Below are 18,863 nucleotides of genomic sequence, written 5' to 3'. Positions count from 1 at the left end.
AGTCTCAGGTCACAGCTGAAGAGGAACCATTAATCAGCACTGCCTCCCAAGCCTCACCAAGCAAAGCCAACCTCGAAAAGGCATTCATCGCCAAGCCGAAATACGAGGCACTTGGGAAGTCGGTTTCCCCCTCAGCTTCAGGAACCAGCGGAGAAATCGACCATCGCAGCCGTCTCTACAAGAGTTACACCGTTTAGCCATCATGTTTTGAGGGATCGCGCCGTCTCATTCCATATTCGAACCTCTTGTCCAAGACATTATCGTAGGTCCGCTCATCTTGATGCATTGAGAGCGCCAATAGCTTCAGCGAATGTCTGTGAAGCTGGCCTTTCGACTAGCCGCACAGCAGGACTGCCGTGATGGATCATGAGCATCAAAGTCCACTGACACCCTCGGACTTGGAGATGGGTGGACTTTGTCACATCCTTCACACGTCTACTTCTGCAATATCATTGAAGACGCCGACCACAGTCGAAGGGTTCGCCGATCATCTGCGCCAGCTTTCTGCTGTTGATGGTGTTCAACAATAAAACATATTCAGGGATGGCGGATAAGCCGCTCATAACACCGGAGAGCTTCATTACTATCACTCAGCCGGCGGACATGGTCAGTGATGAAACGCGCTTCGCAGTTGCATCACACACAGCCAAGGCGAGACGTCGGAAAAGGCGCAAGGCGGTCGAATTTGAACCTGGGAGAACCATCCACAAGTTTTTGGCCTGGAAAGCACACAGCGAGCCAACTTCGCGACGCAAGCTACCGAAAGACGCCGAGGATAGAGAGCAGAGTTCTGTTGCGGTCGTGCCGTACAAGAGCCCACAGGATCACCCTGCCAACATTCTCAGCCAGGCGAGGGGAGACCCATTTGCGCGCTACGCCGTCTCTGATATTCCTGGTCTGGTAGGTGAAATGGTTGATCATGGTATGTTTCGGTAGTCGTACTCGATGATTCAACTCATGCTTGGGAATGGCTAACTTGGTATACCAGCCGTGAGACTCTTCTGGCCCGGCTTAACTCCCAGCAAAGCACCAAACGTGGTCAATCCCGTCAACGACGCCTACATGGAGTCGATCAGGAGCTCCCCGCTTGCATTCTACGCATATATGGTTGCATCTGCCGAAAACTATGAGCTCCTGAGCGGGCCCAATGTGAAGACCAAGGCGTTCACCAAGCTATGCCTCGCTTACCGCGTCGAGATGATCAAACTCGTCAATCAAGAAATCGAGGGGATGACTGGCCCACCATCCGACGAGCTGCTTGGAGCCATCATCGTGCTTGCTGGCAATTCGGCCGGGTTCATAAACCAGGCGAGAGGGTCGTTTCTTAGAGTGGCGAAACCCTCGCGCTTCCATTCGCCGCTCAGGACGGCACAGTTTCTGCACGTCTATAGCACCAATCCATTCCCCAGCGCGCACTCGGAAGCGTTGGTCCGGCTGGTGATCATGAAAGGCGGATGCTCCCAGATCCAATCGGTCGGGGTTGCCAGCGTGGTTGCTCTGTCAGTTTTCCCTCCGGTCAAGTGTTTGGAAGAGTGCTAATCCTCACACAGATGCGATTTGCTCATTGCCTCACAGACCAATTCCCAACTCTATGTCCTTCCGATGAGCCCACCCACCTTTGCGGCCGTACAAGACCTGTCTCACTTGTTGACAAAGTCAGGAATCAAATGGGATTCCCAATGTACGGTCTGGGGTCAACTACCCCTTCGTCCCTCGGTGAGACCAGAGCTTCTTCAAACTGTTCGGGCAATGCTGGCCGCCAATGCCGCACTCGACTGTTACCTGAGCAAGTACGGACCATCCATGGTCTTTGCCGATATCATCAACGCCCGCAACGATGCTCAATATCTCCTCCTAAGCCTCTTGCCCACCACCGAAGTTGACGATGAGACGCATTCTATGTCCGAGACGTTCTCGGACCACATTTACGACATCGCCCGCATCGCCCTACGCATATATAGTAACCTGATCCTCTTTCCGATGAACCCCAGCGGCGGCACGAGCAGAATTCTCGCCGGGGCACTGCGCGAGGCAATCATGGAGAGCGAGAGGGCGAATCCATGGCAACTCTTCCCGGACACGTGTAAGCGCATGATGCTCTGGGCACTCGTGCTGGGCGGGATCCAAGTCGACGACGGCGTCACCGACGCAAACGCCGAGAGGACGTGGTTCGTGGAGCAGCTCGCCGACGTCATGTCGTTCATTGACGTTCTCTCATGGCACCAAGTCGAAGAGTGTTTGGCGGCGTTCATGTGGTTGGATATTATCCTCAACCCGGCCGCCGTGGAGCTTTGGGCTGATGCGAGAAGGACAAGAGATCAGGACTTGGAAGCCCTGGAGATGGAAGGTCTGGCTCTGCGGCCGCGGGAGGGTTTGTGAGTTTGTGAGTTTTTGGAGCATCAAACGGAGAAAAGGGAGCACGGAGTTCATCTTCCGAAGGGGTTGGTAGTTGTTAGCCAGTTTGACATGGCACAGATGGTTATGGTCACTGGACTGGGGTCGGGGTCGGGTCATTGACTGTTTGATGTTGAGTCGCATTGATATCTGTTGATCTGGCTGGATCCCCAAGGTATTGGGTATCTAGGTATCACCCTCAAGCTATCGTACCCAGTATTTGTGGGAGATGGTATCTCTTGTCTCTCGTTTCTCTACGACTTACGTGTCACGAGTAGAGAGTAGCCAGTACTAAATAACCGATATTTCATTACATCTCCAACACCGCCGAGGCGAGGCGAGGCGAGGCGAGAAACCCACGTCTCTTGAGCTTTGAGCTTTGACCTTTGGCGCTTGAATACCGAGTACTTACCTGCATCTACTCCGTAGTGCCATCGTGCCATCGTGCCATAGTACCATCGTGCAGATCCGGACTCGTCAAAGCCTGACTCTCTACATAGATCCCACTCACCCACCCACCCACCTACCCTCCACCTCCTTTCTTATCCTGTCCTGTCCTGTCCTGTCCTTTTCCATCCACCCCCACAATCTTGGAAACGAACGCAATGGCTGGCACGATATACATACCCCGTACCTTGTACCGAGTACCGAGTATTCGGTTCGGTACGGTAAGTCATTCCTTTCCTGCTTCTCCAACCTCCCAACCCCCCCCCCCCCCCCGGGGGGGCCCCCCCAACGACGATTTCTCCTTGCCGACGGTCGACGGTGATAGATCTATTTCCGCCGTGGGTTAGTTGACCGACTTAACTTACTTACCCGACGTACCGACTTGCCCGTTGACTAGCTAACGTGCTACATACCGAGTAATTAAGTGACTTGGTGAATGGCTTGGTGGTCGTTTGACTGGCTGACTGACCGACGAACTGACTGACTCGGCGAGTCGGGTAGAGTGTAAATAGATGATGACTCCAACTCCAGTGGGCCCGCACCCCCATAATACATACTCGCACCCGAAGGGCCCTGCCCGATCCAGTATATTACCTAGGTACTTACTTACTCAGGTAGCTAGGTAGGTAGGCTGGTAGGTATCAGATTATATTGTCAGATTGAATCAGACCGACTATATTGCGGGGCATGGGGCTAACAGCATGAAGTACGAGGGACGCCACCACCTCGCCGCCCGCGGGGACAGAGTACGGGGTATATGTATACTATAACATGTTACGTCTTACATAATACGTGATACATAACATATAGCGTTGTATGGCACGGCACGATATGGGACGGGTTCTCAGTCAGTCAGTCACTTGCTCACCTCTTCTCCTCCCTGCAAAGCAAGCACGGCTCTCAGGCAAGCAAAACAAAGCTTCCTCGTACATGTACCACAAGTCGTGCTTAAGTCGGTCTTGGTCGCTTGGTGACTTGGTCTCTTGGCAGGTGGCAGGTTCGCTTCGGCATATGCACCCTTCTCCTCTTCTCTTGGACAGAATGTAAATCAAATGCGAGGGTTGGCTGGCACTCTCACTTGTGAAGCTCCTCAAGAAGGGCCCCCCAAAAGCCAAGAATGGGGCGTCAAGGCGTCCACCTCCAAGCAGAGTCTTAGACGCTCGTTAGAGCCTCTTGGAACTTCTTGTCCATGCAGGGCTTACTCGTCGGGCTCAAGGGGCGGGCCATCTGGAGTTATTTATCCTTGGGTTTCTTTACCCTCGTTACCCCAGTTGTCCCCGATGTCCCCCAGTGTCACCACCCCGGATCTGTATATTGACCCACGTCCACGCCCACAAAGAAAAAAGAGCCCCATCTCTGCGGGGAGGGAGATCATGAGCCACGGTCATGGTCATGGTCATGGTCATGCTTCGAGTACCTAGGCAACTAGGGTACGTCCACATTTGGAGTCAAAGTAGGTATGGCCCCGTCGCGTCGGTATAGTGGGCGCCGATGCTGGTATAATGGAGATGTGTGTCTTCAAAAATGCCTTGTCTCGCCCACTTTGTTGCGCGCTGTAGTGGAGGGAAAAAAGAAAAGGAAAAGGGATCGGTCTGTTTGTAACAAAAACAGGCAAGAGAAAGCTCCGCGAGTACTGCATACTATACCTTGCACACTGCACCCTGCGCGTTCTGGCCTTTTCTTCCTCTTGAAGATCTATTCCCCCTAAACGATCAGCCATGGGTATCAGCAAAGAGAGGGTCACGCCCATCAAGGCGAACATGAAATGTCTGTTGTTCTGCCTTGCCGTCTCGATGGCAAATTGTCAGTACGGCTTCGACACGGCCACTGTCGGGGGTTTCCAGGCCATGATTGGCGTAAGTGTCCCATCACTCCTGTCCATCTGGGATAGAGCTCGGTCCCGTACTGACACGCTGGCGGCAGTTCCTCGAAATCTTTGGATATCGCGACCCCGATTCCCCGACCGGCTGGGGAATTGACACGCAGACACAGCAGCTGATGACCAGTCTGATCAACGTGGGAACCATCGCCGGTGTCTTTGTCACGGCCCCTTTTGCCCGCTACTTTGGTCGTCGGGAGGGCATCTGGGTGGCCTCGATCATCAACTTCGTGGCCGCGGGCGTCCAGGTCGGCACGACTTCCATCGGCGGGCTCTACGCTGGCAGAGCTCTCATCGGGTTGGCCAACGGATACTTCATCACATTTGCCAACATCTGGGTTGCCGAGGTAGCCCCAGCCCATCTTCGTGGCCTGCTGGTCTCTTTCTTCGGAGTCTGGGTCAATATCGGAAGTGTGCTGGGCGCTGTGGCCAACAACTACTCGAAACAGCATGTGAATAAGCTGTGCTACCAGATCCCGCTGGCGACCATGTTTGCAGTGCCGTTTCTTCTGAGCATCTTCATGTTCTTCATCCCAGAGTCTCCAAGGTACAAAGACCCAATAGCCGTTGACCTGTGACAAAGGATATAGCTGAGTTTTCTTCCCCTCTAGATGGCTGCTCGTGCACAACAAACCCGAGCAGGCGAGACGGGCTCTCGAGAAACTTCGAGGCAGTTCTCTAGCGCCCGAGTTCCTGAACGAAGAGTATGTCGAGATGGTCCGGGGCATTGAGGAGGAAAAGGAACTGGCCTCTTCGGCTTCTTACTTTGACATCTTCAAGGGCACCGACTTGAGGCGGACCATCATCTGCTGGGGTACCATCATGTCGCACTCGGCCGCCGGGCTCTGGCTCATCATCGGCTATGGCACCTTCTTCTTCCAGATCGCCGGCGTGGACAAGCCGTTCGAGGCCTCGATCATCTCGACTTGCGGTAGCTTCGCCGGTGTGCTCGTGGGTCTCTACTTCACCACAAAGGTCATTGGGCGTCGCACCTCGATGCTCTTCGGCTCGGCCATGGCTTCGCTCTGCATGCTGGCCATCGGCGTCGCGTATGTCACGGGTGGCACGTCGAAGCCCGCTGGATCGGCCATCGTTGCCTTCATGGTCCTCTATGGATTCTTCTACAATGGCTTCTCCGGCACGCTCAGCTGGCCCATCGCCACCGAGGTCTGCAGCTCACGTCTCCGTGTCCTCACCATTGGCCTGTGCACGGGCATCAATTACTTCTTCAACTGTGAGTGTCTTTGTTATCTGTCCATTATCAGCGTCATGTTGAATATGCGGTCTGTGTGCTGATCATTCATGGCTTCCTGGCAGGGCTCACGTCTTATACCGCCCCTTACTTCATCAATCCGACCCAATTGAACTGGGGCGGCAAGTATGCATTTATATGGGCAGGGTCGAATTTCTGTGTCTTCCGTAAGTTGAGCCTGTCCCGGTCCACTTTACATATGTCTTGAATCAATCACAAAGGAAACTTTGACCAATCCCCTACCTCGAGATTTGATCACAATCCGCGAAGTCAAATGCGAAAGAGTTTGCACCGATCACTGACCGTCATCTCGCTTTTGTATCGTCTAGTCTTCTTCTTCTTCCTGCTCCCCGAAATGAAAGACCGCTCTCTCGAAGAGTTGGACGAGCTTTTCCAGAACCGCGTCTCTGTCCGCGACTTCAAGAAGTACCAATGTGTGAGCTCTGAGAGGGCACGGGAGGTCGCACTGAAGGAGACTGGTGGTGATGGGACGAAGACGGGTGTTGTGGTCGAGACAGTCGAGGATGCTACTGCTGTGGCGGCGTCGAAAGTCTGACGGATGGATAGATTTGCCAGTCAGGGGATGACATATAGGGTCGACTGTAGCGGTTCTCGGGAACTTGTCAAAGGTGGAATATCAATGCTGGGCATTATCGATGCTGTGTATTGTACTGCTTGGTGTAGAAAGCTTGTCCATCCTCGCAGGGTTCCTCTAATTGTGACCCTGCCTGTGCCTGGTGCCTGGTGAGTTTGGGGGCGTAGATTGCTGACTAATTAGTGTGATGACGAGCTTTGGGGTCAATGATAGCGGGGTAAAACACATGCTGAATCGCAGTCTGTCCTCGTATTCTGGAAGCCTTGTTTATGTCACTTACTGGGATTAGTGATTCTCGGAAACAACCACTGGTGCCGCCAGTTCGTCGATTTGTAACCCGCGAGCACATCATTGCGGGGCTGGACGATCTTGGAGAACAGTCTTAAAGGTCTCCCATGAAGCTCAATTGACACGAAAACGTGACTGCATTACTCTCTGTTTGACGATCTCACTCTCTTCGGTCGCCGACTCAAGACTCAATTGAAGTGTGTTGTGTCCGCTGCCCTTTCACCTGGCCGTCTCTCTTCCAGACGTGTATGACAACAACTGCGAGACAATCTGCTCACAATAGACTTCGCGTCGAAGTTCAAAGGTTGACTTCTCCCACAATGGCATCTCAAAAAGCATGGGCTGTGGTTGCCGGTGTTGGCCCTGGCACGTAAGTCTCGACCCCGGAAATCCATCAGGAAGCTCACTCAGGCCCCATACTAAACCTGGGACAGAGGTGCCTCTGTCGCTCGTCGCTTCGCACAGCACTATTCCGTCGCCCTCCTCGCTCGAAACCGGGCAAACTTTGAGCCTGTCGTGGACGAGATCAATGCCGCCGGCGGCAAGGCCATTGGTATCAGCACCGATACCTCCGACAGCAAAAGTGTCAAGGCTGCCTTTGAGCAGTTGCAGAAAGAGATAGGAGGTGCATCGATCGCAGCCGCAATCTACAATGTTGGAGGCAGATTTGTGAGGAAGCCGTTCCTGGAGCTGACGGACGAAGAGTTTGAGAGTGGATGGGAAGCCAACGGGTGAGTAAAAGACGGGGGACACTTGATACCTTGGGAAAAAAGGGGACAGATTGCTAATGTGACTTATCATCTGATCAGGCGAGGAGCGTTCCACTTCTCTCAGGCCATCCTCCCTCTCCTTCTCAAAAACACAAACGCAGAGTACCCACCTACCCTCATTTTCACATCTGCCACAGCAGCCATGAAAGGCTCCGCTCTGTGTGCGTCCTTTGCCACTGGCAAATTTGCAATGAGGGCACTGGCACAGTCTCTGGCAAGAGAGTTTGGGCCCAAGGGCGTGCATGTAGTTCACGCAATCATTGATGGGGTGATTGATATCGAGCGGACGAAGGAGTGGAAGTTCGACCACCCCGAAGCTAAGATCAAGCCAGAGGCCATTGCCGACTCATATTGGTATCTGCATACCCAACCCAGGACTTGCTTCACCAATGAAATCGACATAAGGCCTGCCGTTGAGAAATGGTGAAGGCAACTGTGCACAACTCGGGCCGGGTGGTATTTCGAGTCTGGCTATCTGGTCTCCGGTGGACATGAAGCCCACCTTCTGGACCCTCTCTGGGGAATATTTTTTTCTTTGGCTTGAGCGGACGGAATTTCGCCCGCTCTCCGCATCCCAAGCACCTTTTGCTTTTTGAATTTGAAAAAGATTCCACAGACTCGCTCTCTTCGTCCTCCGAGACGCGTCGGTTCCGAGGGACAGGACAAGTACGTTTCGAGTCCACCGGAGGGGTAGCAACTAGATTCCCTGTAGTGACTTAGGTGGCAATGAAAAATTTATTTATATCTGCCTTAGGCCGACAGAACGGACAACATCATTGGCCCTAGTTGTGTAGTTTGGCTATTCTTTTTCCACAGAGGGGGTGTCGTATTCTCACTACCGATACGCCCAAGCTCATTGTGTGTGTGTGGGTGTGTATGTATATGGCATCATCTCCGGTTAGGCTAAACCTTTGCAATGCTTTGCTCAGCATTTCCTACAGTCGTTTTCAGCCACCGCTACTCGACATCCAGGAGAACGCAGAGCGCACTCGGAACTTCGGCCAGCGTCCAAGGGCTATACCGGACGGACTCGACCGGAGAGGTGCCGTATGTAGCAGTACGAAGTCCCCTTGCTGGAACTTTCAGACGACTGTGTCTCGGGCCAATTCAAGACGACGATGCATCACCATGTATGAAGGGAGTGGAGTCGAACGGGACGCCGGACCAAATGATACGCAATCAACTCATCTTCCCCTCCACATGGAGACCCCAGCGACCCACGGGGGGGAAACATCGAGTGACATTGTTGCAGTCGCATACTCGCTGTTCGCTTTATCTCCGCCTCCGCTCATTCCCATCCCCCCGCCGGTGCCTTGTTCGATTCTGAAGGCTGACGTTGACAGCGACGATGACGCACCCATCAATCTCTTCCGCCGAGGCTGTTTTGTGCGCCACCAGCGCTGGATCTGTTAAGCACCACGAATCATTCAACACCATTGCCGAACAATACCCAACATTCACTTCCACCCGGGCTCCGGCCACCTGAGTCTGCCTCTCGCTACCTTCCTCATCACATCCTAGCCTCGCAGCATTTACCCCTGCCCGAACATGTCCTACCCCATCAGGGAAGGCGACTCGCCGATCTGGAATGGTGGCGTGCAGGTGAAGCTTGTCTCTGGTCAAGCAATGCCCCCTTGTCTGGCGGGAAATCTCTCGTGACAGGTCGAGGAGCTTGCATTGCTTCATCATGACGGCCCAGTGCCCTGTTCCATTCGGCACGCGTTGCTGATACCGCAACTACCGGGTCCCCTCGTTGCGGTTGCACGCCTCGTCAGTGAATGACCCTCCTGCTCTCTAATCCACAAGTGGATTCGGTTTTCACCCGAGCAGTTCTTGATGCTCGGATTGCGCTCCAAACGGTAGGTTCGGAATGCATGCTGGTTATGAATCAACGAGGTGGAAACCAAGAACGTGGCATTGAGTGTGCTCGTGGAAGCAGGTCGCGGTCTACTTCTACCGTCACGTCCCCCAGGTTTTGAGAGATTTTAATTTTCCTGATTACTCTTCCATCCCCTCAATTCCCCAGATCGTCCTCCCCCCAGACTGTGTCAGAGGCAGCGTCCCCAGGTTCTTGAATATTAATCACAGTCGGCCCGCAAGCGAAGACGCACAGCAGCCATGGCCAGCAACCATCCGGACCCGCTGGTTCGACAGCATACGCACGACATCGAACTCGGTGTCTCCGAGGTGCTCCAGCGCCATATCACTCGCCATGTGGTTGCGCCAAAGGCCGTGTCCCAGCGGAAGCTCAATTTTGAGCACAAACGACCGCGGATTCTGCGAGAAATGATGGCGGAAGCGTGAGTAGTCCCAACCTAGTGCTCGATCGTTCCCTCCGATATCTTTGACTGGCCGATCTACCCATTTCCGAGTTATATGTGCTGGGGCTAACAGTAATACTAGCACCGGCGTGTTCTTCTACGTGTTCCCTGGTATCGCCTCCGTGGCCTCATTCACCCTTGCCACCACCAATGGCGTCGGGGCGGCCGTGGGAATCCCGGTCTTTGGGACTCTTTTCCAGATCGGTTGTGCGTTCGCCTTGGGCATCGCGTTTGCCATCATTACCTGTGCACCCACTAGCGGTGGGCACTTCAACCCGGCTATCACCATTTGTTTCGCTATTTGGCAAGGTAAGTCGAGCTGTCTTTCTCCCTGGTTGCGACCCCCAAGGTGAATTTTGGAGGAGAGTATACTTTCAGGGAGCTAACAACTGTCCAACCATTAGGCTTCCCATGGAAGAAAGTCCCCCACTACATCTTCTCCCAGATCTTTGGCGCGTTCATAGCCGGTCTGTTCCTCATGGCGTGCTACTGGCCGCAGATCCAAGCAGCCAAAGCCATCGATCTCAAAGAGCACGGAACTGCGGTCTACAATGGCGGAGTGGCCAGCATATTCTGCACGTTCCCCAACCCGGACCAGCACAACCAGGGGTACCTGTTCTTCCAGGAATTCTTTGTCGACAGCTACATCGGCATCCTGATCTGGGCGTGTCTCGACCCGGCCAACCCGTTCGTCAGCCCGTCGTCCGCGCCCTTCACCATCGGCCTAGTCTACGCGACCATGGTCTGGGGCTTCGCGGGGAACAGCATCTCGACCAACCTGGCCAGGGACCTGGGGACGCGCATCGTCGCGGCCATCTTCTTCGGCGGCGAGGCCTTTAGCTTCGACAACGGCTACTCGTGGATCTCCATCCTGGTCAACATCCCCGCCACCATCTTCGCCACGGGATATTACGAGTTCCTCATGCGCGACAGTCTACAGAAGATCCAGCAGGGCCACGCCGAGCACGAGGACGGCGAGGAGGGCCTCCACAGGTATCTTTCCAAGGTCACCGGGATGGATGTGCCGCCACCGACGACGGAGCGTGGGACGATGAACGCTGCAAATGGTATCATTGAGAAGCAGTTTTGAGGAACACAACACAACGCAAACATCTTCGCACACGGGGAAGCAGGTCCGTAGATGTCTCTGGAGTTATCTAGACCGGAGGTGATGCCCCACGACGAACTCAGTTCATTGTTATTGTAGCCTCTGTCGGTGTATCCGGTATTTGTCCTGAAAAGATGAAAGACTCTCGCATGGTGTTTGTGACTGGGGGTATAAAGAACTTACAGTATCTAGGTAGGTAGGGATTTACACAACACCAAAAGAATTCAGGTAATTGAAACATTCATAGTACTTTGTGTTTACAGGCTGTGTGCACGTGTGTGACACTTGTAACCTCGCTAAACGCTTCGTAGTATATATGGATAGGTAGCATGGGAAGGTAATAATTGCGATTTGTGTGGTTGAGGCCCACAATACCTTGAAGATTTTGTACGAACTGGTGCCAAGAAGCATGAGGTAATATGCGAAGGGTTCCTACTGTATGGTGGTGCGGAGTCTCGGCATCCAGATACTCGTATTCGCAGCGCCGACCTACATACCATCCATCCATCCAGAATCCAGCGTCGAGTGTCGAGTGGCCACCGGTCACCGGTCACCGATACGGTGAGATACCCTCTCCTAATCACCTAGGTACTGGGTATCTCTAAGTAGTATGCTCTTGACTGGGTATCCTACTCGCGGCTCAAGCACGAACAGTTTCGGCATCTTTCTCTTCTCTGTCTTTTTTGGGGCACGGCCAGTACATGTAGACTGGACATAGCTCCTGCACGAAGGGGACACCACAAGGCGAGCACGAACCTCACGGGTGGATCACAAGGGAGATAGTTCGACAGCATGAGAGGAAAGAGGTAAGTCGGGGAGAACAGAACAGGGCACGATCTCAAAAACAAACACAAAAGAGCAATGAATTTGTCCCTCGCCATCAAATCCTGCAACTCATTGGAATCGTGTCCTTGTAGACAGTCTGCCGGCGAGCGTTTCCCCCACATCCACTTTTTGTGAATAATAATGGGGGAAAAGGGGGTTCAATTTGCGCCAGCCGTATACCTTGGGTAACCACGGGAAGATCGGTAGACAAGGAGATAATACTGGCAAGAATAACAACAACAACAACAGACAAATAGAATGTTGCAGAAGATTTCTTTCGGGGCAACCACCCGGGCCGCAGATGTGGGAGGGGGGGGAAAGGGAAGGGAAGGGGAAAGGGAAGGGAAGGGGAAAGGGAAGGGAAGGGGAAAGGGAAGGAAGGAGCGGGAGAACATGCGTTTCGTGAAGCTCGTTGAGGCGGGTTGACTTCTTCCCTGGAAGTGCGAGGGAGGCATGGAGACGAACAGGTCGCAACGGGTATGACTGCCCGCACACTCTTTCCTTTGCACATGATTCTCGTTTTTGTCATTGTTTCTTTTTCCATTCAAGCCACGAATGAGACGTCCGGTCTGCGGGTAATGTGTGACGCCTTTGTCTCTATCAACTCATTGTCGTTGATAACGATCCTCATGGAAACCGTCGAGGAATGCTCCGAGTCCGATTGAATTGTTTTTTCCCCAGCCTCAAACCCCGTGTACATTGGGGACAAGAGCCAAGTTTTGCAAGTTCCCCATGCCCTACGCAACGCTCCAGTTCTTTTCTCCTCTACTCCTTGGACTTCACGGCCTCTCTGCCCTTGCCGATCCTTTCCAAGATCTTTTCCCGGTCCTTGTCGAGCTTGAGCTTCGTCACAACAACCTTGCTGGGATGTACGCCGATCGGGACGGATTGGCCGTTTGACTTCTCTCGGGACACGCGTTCGATGTGGATGAGGTATTTGAGTCGGTAGACCGAGGTGACTTTGCCCTCACGGCCCTTGTTGGAGCCACGCACGATCGTGACTTCGTCGTCCTTGCGGATCGGGATGCTGCGGACCTGTGTATTTCATTAGAATCATGGGTGGACGTCGGCCAAAGAGCACACAGATCATGTTGTGTGCGAGACCATGGATTCAGTTCGTACATTGTGCTTTTCTCTTAGTTCTTTGCTCAGGGGAGCGCTCATAATCGTTCGTCGCACGCTGGAAGGGGCGCCGAAGTGAAGTTTGCGAGACTTGCGCCTCGACGAGGCAAGACCTGCAGTGAGCCCAATATTAATTTCGGTTTTTATCTTGGGAGAGATACCACAAGAGGGAGAGGGCGTTCATACCATGGTTCGTCTTCGTCATGGTTGGGCGATGGTTGGCGTGGAAAAGGAATGTCGAACAACAGGCGAGATCTGAAGTCTCAATATGCCGTTGCGAATTTTTGGGGGATTTTGCAGTGGTGCGAAACTTGTCGGGTGCCAAGAAATTCACTTCGGTGGACCATGGGGTGTGGCTACGCAGATTTGACAGACTGCGCTTCCGCGCTACGGAGGAGGGTCTCATATCCGAGTCCACCTGCAGCCTCACACTTTCCGCACACGAGTCGTTGCTCTGCCTTACCTTTCTGCATCGCATCGGGATCGAGGGCGCTTACCCTGAGAACACGCTCTTTCTAATACAACATAAATTCGACCCCTCTCGTCCGCGATTCTCGCGCCGACGTGCCGACACGGCTGGGAGATGCATTTCGGCAAGGGGCAACATTTTAGAGCGGGAGGTGGGCAGCAAGTCGCTGTGAACGACTAGCAGTGGAGGCTCTGTGATGTCTTATCCTTTGCTCACAGTCTACGGAGTCCCCTACGAATCGCAAGAAGAGAACATGAACAACTCCTATAACCCTGGAAGACATACATCTGCGAACAATCGCTATGCCACGCAAGCGTCCTATTCGGAGGATGTCCAACAACAACACTATGGCTCCTCTGCCTACGGGTGGACAGGTCAACCGCAGCAGGACTACCCAGGTGGCGCGGGTCAACGGACAACATACAATGGCGATGGGTGGGATACTGGGAGGACACAAATCCCCTCTCGCGATGATCGCACCCAGCACGCCAACTATGCAATTCATACCGCACCAGGCGGTGGAGGCGATGGTGGACGCAGTTATTTCATCTCCCCATCCTCAAATATTGCAGGACAGAGCAATTCAGGTTTGAACAATCTGGCGTACGCGTCGGGATTGGATGATGCAGTTTTGCAGCGACATGGACATCACCAGAAGCACTCAACCACAGCCTCAACTTCAGTTCAACCTTCAACTGCCGTGAATCGTGTGCGGTCCCCGACCACTACGCACGACACATCACGACACGATAGCAATCCACGCTCCAACTACGGATACCGGACTGGTCTTTCCTCTCAAAATCAACCGAACTCGTTGTCAGCCTCAGCAACGGCTTTGACTGGGAATGTCAGCGCCCGATTTCAACAGGCATCCGCCGCAATGAGGGGACATGCGTCAGCTTCGCCAGTAACGGAAGCGTCTGCTTCGGTACAACAGTCGGCTTCACAGAGATCGGCCTCACCGTTCTATCAACCTCAAATCATCACGGCGCAAGGACACGGACATCCGCCCTCCACCACACCTCAGACGAATTATAGGGCTACTAACTCAGCAGCACCCAATACTCAGGAAAAAACCAGGCAGATTGCCAACACTGGTCAGTATAGACGGCGCCCCAGCTTGGAGGCAGCGCAACGGCACGCCCAACCTCAAGCTCAGTCAGTGAGTAGCATCTCAAACCTCGTTACGCACTCAGTTGAGGAGCCTGCCCGAATTCAAAACACAGCGACACTTGAACCGCAGTCAATGCCGAGTTACATCGACCCTACCCAGGTGTTCAACCCCTTTCACAAGGAGCACGAAAGGAGGCGCCAGCAAGCCGCTGCTCTAGCAGAAGCCGAAGCCAAGCGAAAGACAGAACAAGAAGCTGCCGCGAGAAAGAAAGCCGAAGAAGAGGCTATCGCGAAAAAGAAAGCTGAAGAAGCTTTAGCCGCAGCGCAAAATCAAGAGCAAGTGGCTCTTACTGCAGCTGCAACTGCTCCTGCGACTGGTGCAGCGGAGAAAAAGACTAAGCAGACCGAAATAGCTCCTCCTTCTTCACAGAAGCCTCTCTCTGAGAATGAGCCTCAGCACGACAAGCACTCGAGTCCTAGGAACGACGAGGCAGACATGGCGACTGGACTTCGGGCCATGATGGAAAAGATGCAAGAGTTTCGGAACAGAGATCCCAACCTTTTCCAAAAGCTGTGGGACGACATGCGAAAGACATCAACGGTCCCGTCGGTAGCAATCCCGTCGCCTTTGCCCTCTCTCCAGACGAGTACTAATCCGGCTCCTCCAAACGGCCAAGATCGCCAGCAACTCTTAACGAATGCAGTCGCTTCTGCTCCACTTACATTTCAAAAGGCCCCTGTCCAACGATCTACAATGATCCCCACTACGGAGACTGCCAGACCAAAGTCGGACGCTCTTTCTGGTTTCTCGCAAGGACCCAGGCTTAACGGATATAGAGTCGTCTCTGAAAACAATCCCGAAGGATTGCCTGACTTGGGTCGTTTCCCTGCAGAACGACGGATCAGAAGTACAGACAATGGCAAGCATTCGTCGGAGACAGATGCTATAGGAGGAACCTCCACAAAACCGAAAACGGGCCAGGCAGCGACAAACGCGCTCCAAAATGGAGCCTTTCCCCCTACTGCGCAACAAACTTCAACTCCCACTTCAACCCCCCGAGTCCCGGCGATCGAGAAGACAGCACCACTGACACAAGGTCTCCCTCCTCGTAAGCCGAATGGTGAGACTATGTGGCCAGAGAGTAAGCGGAATGCTCTTGCAGCCGTTGCTGTCAAATTCCTGAAGGCCAGCCCAGAGAATGAGAAGGTCGAAATCAGCCCTGAAGACGTTCACGGCATGCTTGAGCAGAACCCCAGCTATATCGATTTGTGCCTGATGCTCGAGAACAAGGGCCTCAAGTTCCATAGGGGTCAGTTTGCGCGACAACTCCTTAACGAAGTACCACAGTTGAGAGGCCCGCCTTCGAAGACTCCGGTTGTTGCACCTCCTGCCATACCGATTCCAGGACCGGTACCAGGACAGGTACCAGCTCCCGAAATTTCTGTCGCTCCGCATCTACCAGCTACTGTGTATCCACAGCCACTGCTAGTGAATGCTTCTACCCCTGCTCCTTCTCCGAACTTCAGCAAAGGTTTCCCGAAACCAAAGCCTCCTACCTTTCCCGGCCCGCACCCTCAACCACGGTACCCTCAAATGCAACGTGCAAGACCCGCTAAACCCCTCCATCAAGCTCGTCCCGAGCCCGCACCTGGCTCGAAGGAAGCAATGGCGCGAAAACGTGATTTCTCCGAGGTGGTCGACCTAACAGCATTGAGCGACAATGAAGACTACGTAATGTCCAGGAAACAAGCCCGGATTGAGAGCCCTCCCCTGGAACCGAAAGATCTATTTCAGCAGTATCAGAATCAACCATCAACTACAAATGCGTCTTCGCTTGCAGTCCCCTTCCGGGCTCCTGGCTACCCAGAGCCTCTGCGGTTCAATCCCAGCCTCCCTCAACACCAACTTGGTCACAATCCGCCTGCTACTCATCCCTCACCTCAACTCGCTCCACCATCGGTTGTGCCGCCACCTGCGCAGCACTCACACCGGTCGATCAGACTACTTGCCAAGCCTATCGACAGGAAGGAAGCCTTGCGAAAAACCTACTACGATGCGAAAACCATAGCTAGAGATATTTTGATCGCTGCCGGAAGGCATCCGACTGAGCGTCCACTCAATGCGCACATGGCAGGTCTGCTTGGGAAATACGTGGAAATGGATTCTGATCTCAGCACCTTTGACTGGAACGCGATCGATCCGGGAGGGCCCCCCGTACCTCAAGTTCCTTACGCCGATGTCCCGACCGAGCCTCCTCGATTTCGTCTGGGGGAAGCAGGAATTCGACGTCCAAGGGCTCATGTTCCTCCACCGTCTGAGGCGGGTACTGCGCCGAGACACGTATTACCAGATGCGGCAAAGCGCAAAATGACCCCGCCCGTGTCCGCACCTGCGCCCTCGCCCACTACCGCGCCCGTGACCGCGACCGACAAAGCCAAAGACAAAGTCGTCCCTCCTGTCGCAAAAATCCAGTCAAGACCTCAGCAGCCTCAGCCGCATGTCGCAGTCCCACAAGTCAGCGTCAGATCACAGGGTTCTCACGCTTCCCCACGATCTGAGGCTGCAGATGCGGACGAGCGACCGAAGTCTACTCCGACGCCAATCACTCCTCTGAAGCGAAAACGAAGCCTTATTCCCTTGAAAACCTCTCCTGTTTCAGAGCGAAGGCGGTCGACTCGATCGACATCTAGTCAAGTGGCTGTCTCGGGGGAATCAAAAACAATGAGCAGTGGGCCGCTATTTCCCAGTGTGAAGAGACCTGGACGCCCTCCTGGACGCCCTCCTGGACGCCCTCCTGGAGCTAAAACCCTCCATAGCAGCATTGGAGCGATGAAGAGGGCCGCGGTGCAGGATGTCTCTTCAATCGAGGTCTCCATCTCTTCACCTGCTTCGCCAAGCCTTCCTGTTTTCAAATGCCGTTGGCGGCATTGTAAGTCACAGCTTCACAACCTCGAGACACTCCGAAAACATGTCGCAAAAGTCCACCGACCGACCCCCGATCAACTTCGAGAAGAAGGTGGCTATATCTGCTGGTGGAAGAGGTGCGAGTACCTCGTAGATGACGGAGACGGCTCTCTGCATCCCTCTGAGATATTTGACACTCGGAAAGACTGGCTTGCGCACATTGAGGAGCACATGAAGAAAGTCGCGTCTACGCTAGGTGATGGCCCAACAACTAAGACTATTGGTAAGCAAAACAGAACAGCATCAAAACCCTTTGATGTCTCGAGATTTCTCTTTAATCCTCCCACACAACCTTCTTCGACTTCCCCCGCTAGAACTCTTTCTCACACAGATCCTCAGACCCTCCTCCGTGACAAAGCCCGCTTCCTGTCAGACGAACAGGGACGAATAACCACACCTGACGTTTCAGTCAAGTCTGTGCAAGACCACCTGGAACCCGACACGATGACGCTGCTGAAGGCCGCACACGGTGATGCAGAGAAGCAGGCTCAAAGAAGTTTCATGAAGACACACCGCACCGAGAAGAGCAGCCCGAGGGCTGTCGCAGAGGAAACGTTGAAAGCCATGGCGGCAAAAAAGGCCAAGATTGGACCAGGGCTCGACCGCGGCGGGTGTATCCTGGTGAATGAGGCGAGGAGGTCCACCCTGATACAAAACCCAGGAATTCAGAGGGTGGTTGATGCGGATTATTGAGGACAACTCGCGCAAAAGATCAGAGAGCTATTCATACACGTTTGATTGCCCTGGTCAACTCCTCGCAATCTGAGCCGGGTTAGGAATTCGGTGATCATCTACAACAACTTCAGTGTTGAAGCCGCTTCTGACAAATCTACGGCGACAAATGGGCACTACCGAATGAGGTTCTCGGAAGAACAAGTTGGCGCGTCAATCTTTGAGTTATTGCTGATCTGAGAATAAGCTTTCTGTGAGCTGTGAGCCACCTAGACCAGCTTGCCGATCAAATTTCAACTTCTTCGACCTGGATCGAATCGGGGAGAGACGAGAGTTAGCGAGGTATCTCATGACAGACATCGACGCTGGTGCATTGACATGCCGCAAAGCATCAGAGAGCAAAGGTGCCATAGAGCTTCATCAGAGTATACTGGACTGCAAAACATTGCTCAAGCTTTCTTGTCTCTCTTCGATACCCTCTTGTGCCGGCTGAGCGTTTCCGAGCAGTAGCCTTGTCCTATCCCAAATCTTGTCTTTTAACTCGGGTAACTAGATTTCCAGCAGGTGAGGAGATAGAGCCAGCCAGAAGAGCCCTCATCATATAGACAGATATGGACCCCGGGGGCCCGGCCGGGAGGGGGGG

At 53.6% G+C, this 18,863-nt stretch overlaps 6 protein-coding genes across 6 annotated transcripts; 5 read left to right on the top strand and 1 right to left on the bottom strand.

The window, feature by feature from the left end:
* Positions 1–543: 543 nt before the first annotated feature.
* AYO20_05908 (hypothetical protein) lies at positions 544–2,379 on the top strand (the record flags this gene model as incomplete). Its single annotated transcript, XM_022644199.1, has 3 exons — positions 544–922; positions 989–1,499; positions 1,551–2,379. 3 exons carry the CDS (start codon positions 544–546, stop codon positions 2,377–2,379), a joined length of 1,719 nt encoding a protein of 572 aa, XP_022499725.1.
* A 2,180-nt stretch (positions 2,380–4,559) lies between these two features.
* Positions 4,560–6,528, top strand: AYO20_05907 (hypothetical protein; the record flags this gene model as incomplete). Its single annotated transcript, XM_022644198.1, has 5 exons — positions 4,560–4,697; positions 4,765–5,267; positions 5,332–5,954; positions 6,038–6,139; positions 6,194–6,528. 5 exons carry the CDS (start codon positions 4,560–4,562, stop codon positions 6,526–6,528), a joined length of 1,701 nt encoding a protein of 566 aa, XP_022499724.1.
* Positions 6,529–7,175: 647 nt separating this feature from the next.
* Positions 7,176–8,052, top strand: AYO20_05906 (hypothetical protein; the record flags this gene model as incomplete). Its single annotated transcript, XM_022644197.1, has 3 exons — positions 7,176–7,225; positions 7,290–7,586; positions 7,665–8,052. 3 exons carry the CDS (start codon positions 7,176–7,178, stop codon positions 8,050–8,052), a joined length of 735 nt encoding a protein of 244 aa, XP_022499723.1.
* A 1,691-nt stretch (positions 8,053–9,743) lies between these two features.
* AYO20_05905 (hypothetical protein) lies at positions 9,744–11,036 on the top strand (the record flags this gene model as incomplete). The annotated part of the gene is made up of 3 exons (XM_022644196.1): positions 9,744–9,925; positions 10,020–10,255; positions 10,351–11,036. The coding sequence occupies 3 exons, from the start codon at positions 9,744–9,746 to the stop codon at positions 11,034–11,036; spliced, it is 1,104 nt and encodes a 367-aa protein (XP_022499722.1).
* A 1,608-nt stretch (positions 11,037–12,644) lies between these two features.
* Positions 12,645–13,206, bottom strand: AYO20_05904 (ribosomal protein L24; the record flags this gene model as incomplete). Its single annotated transcript, XM_022644195.1, has 3 exons — positions 12,645–12,914; positions 13,002–13,114; positions 13,188–13,206. The coding sequence occupies 3 exons, from the start codon at positions 13,204–13,206 to the stop codon at positions 12,645–12,647; spliced, it is 402 nt and encodes a 133-aa protein (XP_022499721.1).
* Positions 13,207–13,666: 460 nt separating this feature from the next.
* On the top strand, positions 13,667–18,241 carry AYO20_05903 (hypothetical protein; the record flags this gene model as incomplete). The annotated part of the gene is made up of 2 exons (XM_022644194.1): positions 13,667–17,771; positions 17,880–18,241. The coding sequence occupies 2 exons, from the start codon at positions 13,667–13,669 to the stop codon at positions 18,239–18,241; spliced, it is 4,467 nt and encodes a 1,488-aa protein (XP_022499720.1).
* Positions 18,242–18,863: the final 622 nt, after the last annotated feature.

This window comes from Fonsecaea nubica (assembly GCF_001646965.1).
Source record: "Fonsecaea nubica strain CBS 269.64 chromosome Unknown Scaff36, whole genome shotgun sequence".
NCBI lineage: Eukaryota > Fungi > Ascomycota > Eurotiomycetes > Chaetothyriales > Herpotrichiellaceae > Fonsecaea > Fonsecaea nubica.
The sequence above is the reverse complement of the archived record's forward strand: the minus strand, read 5'-3'. Positions and strand labels throughout refer to the sequence as shown.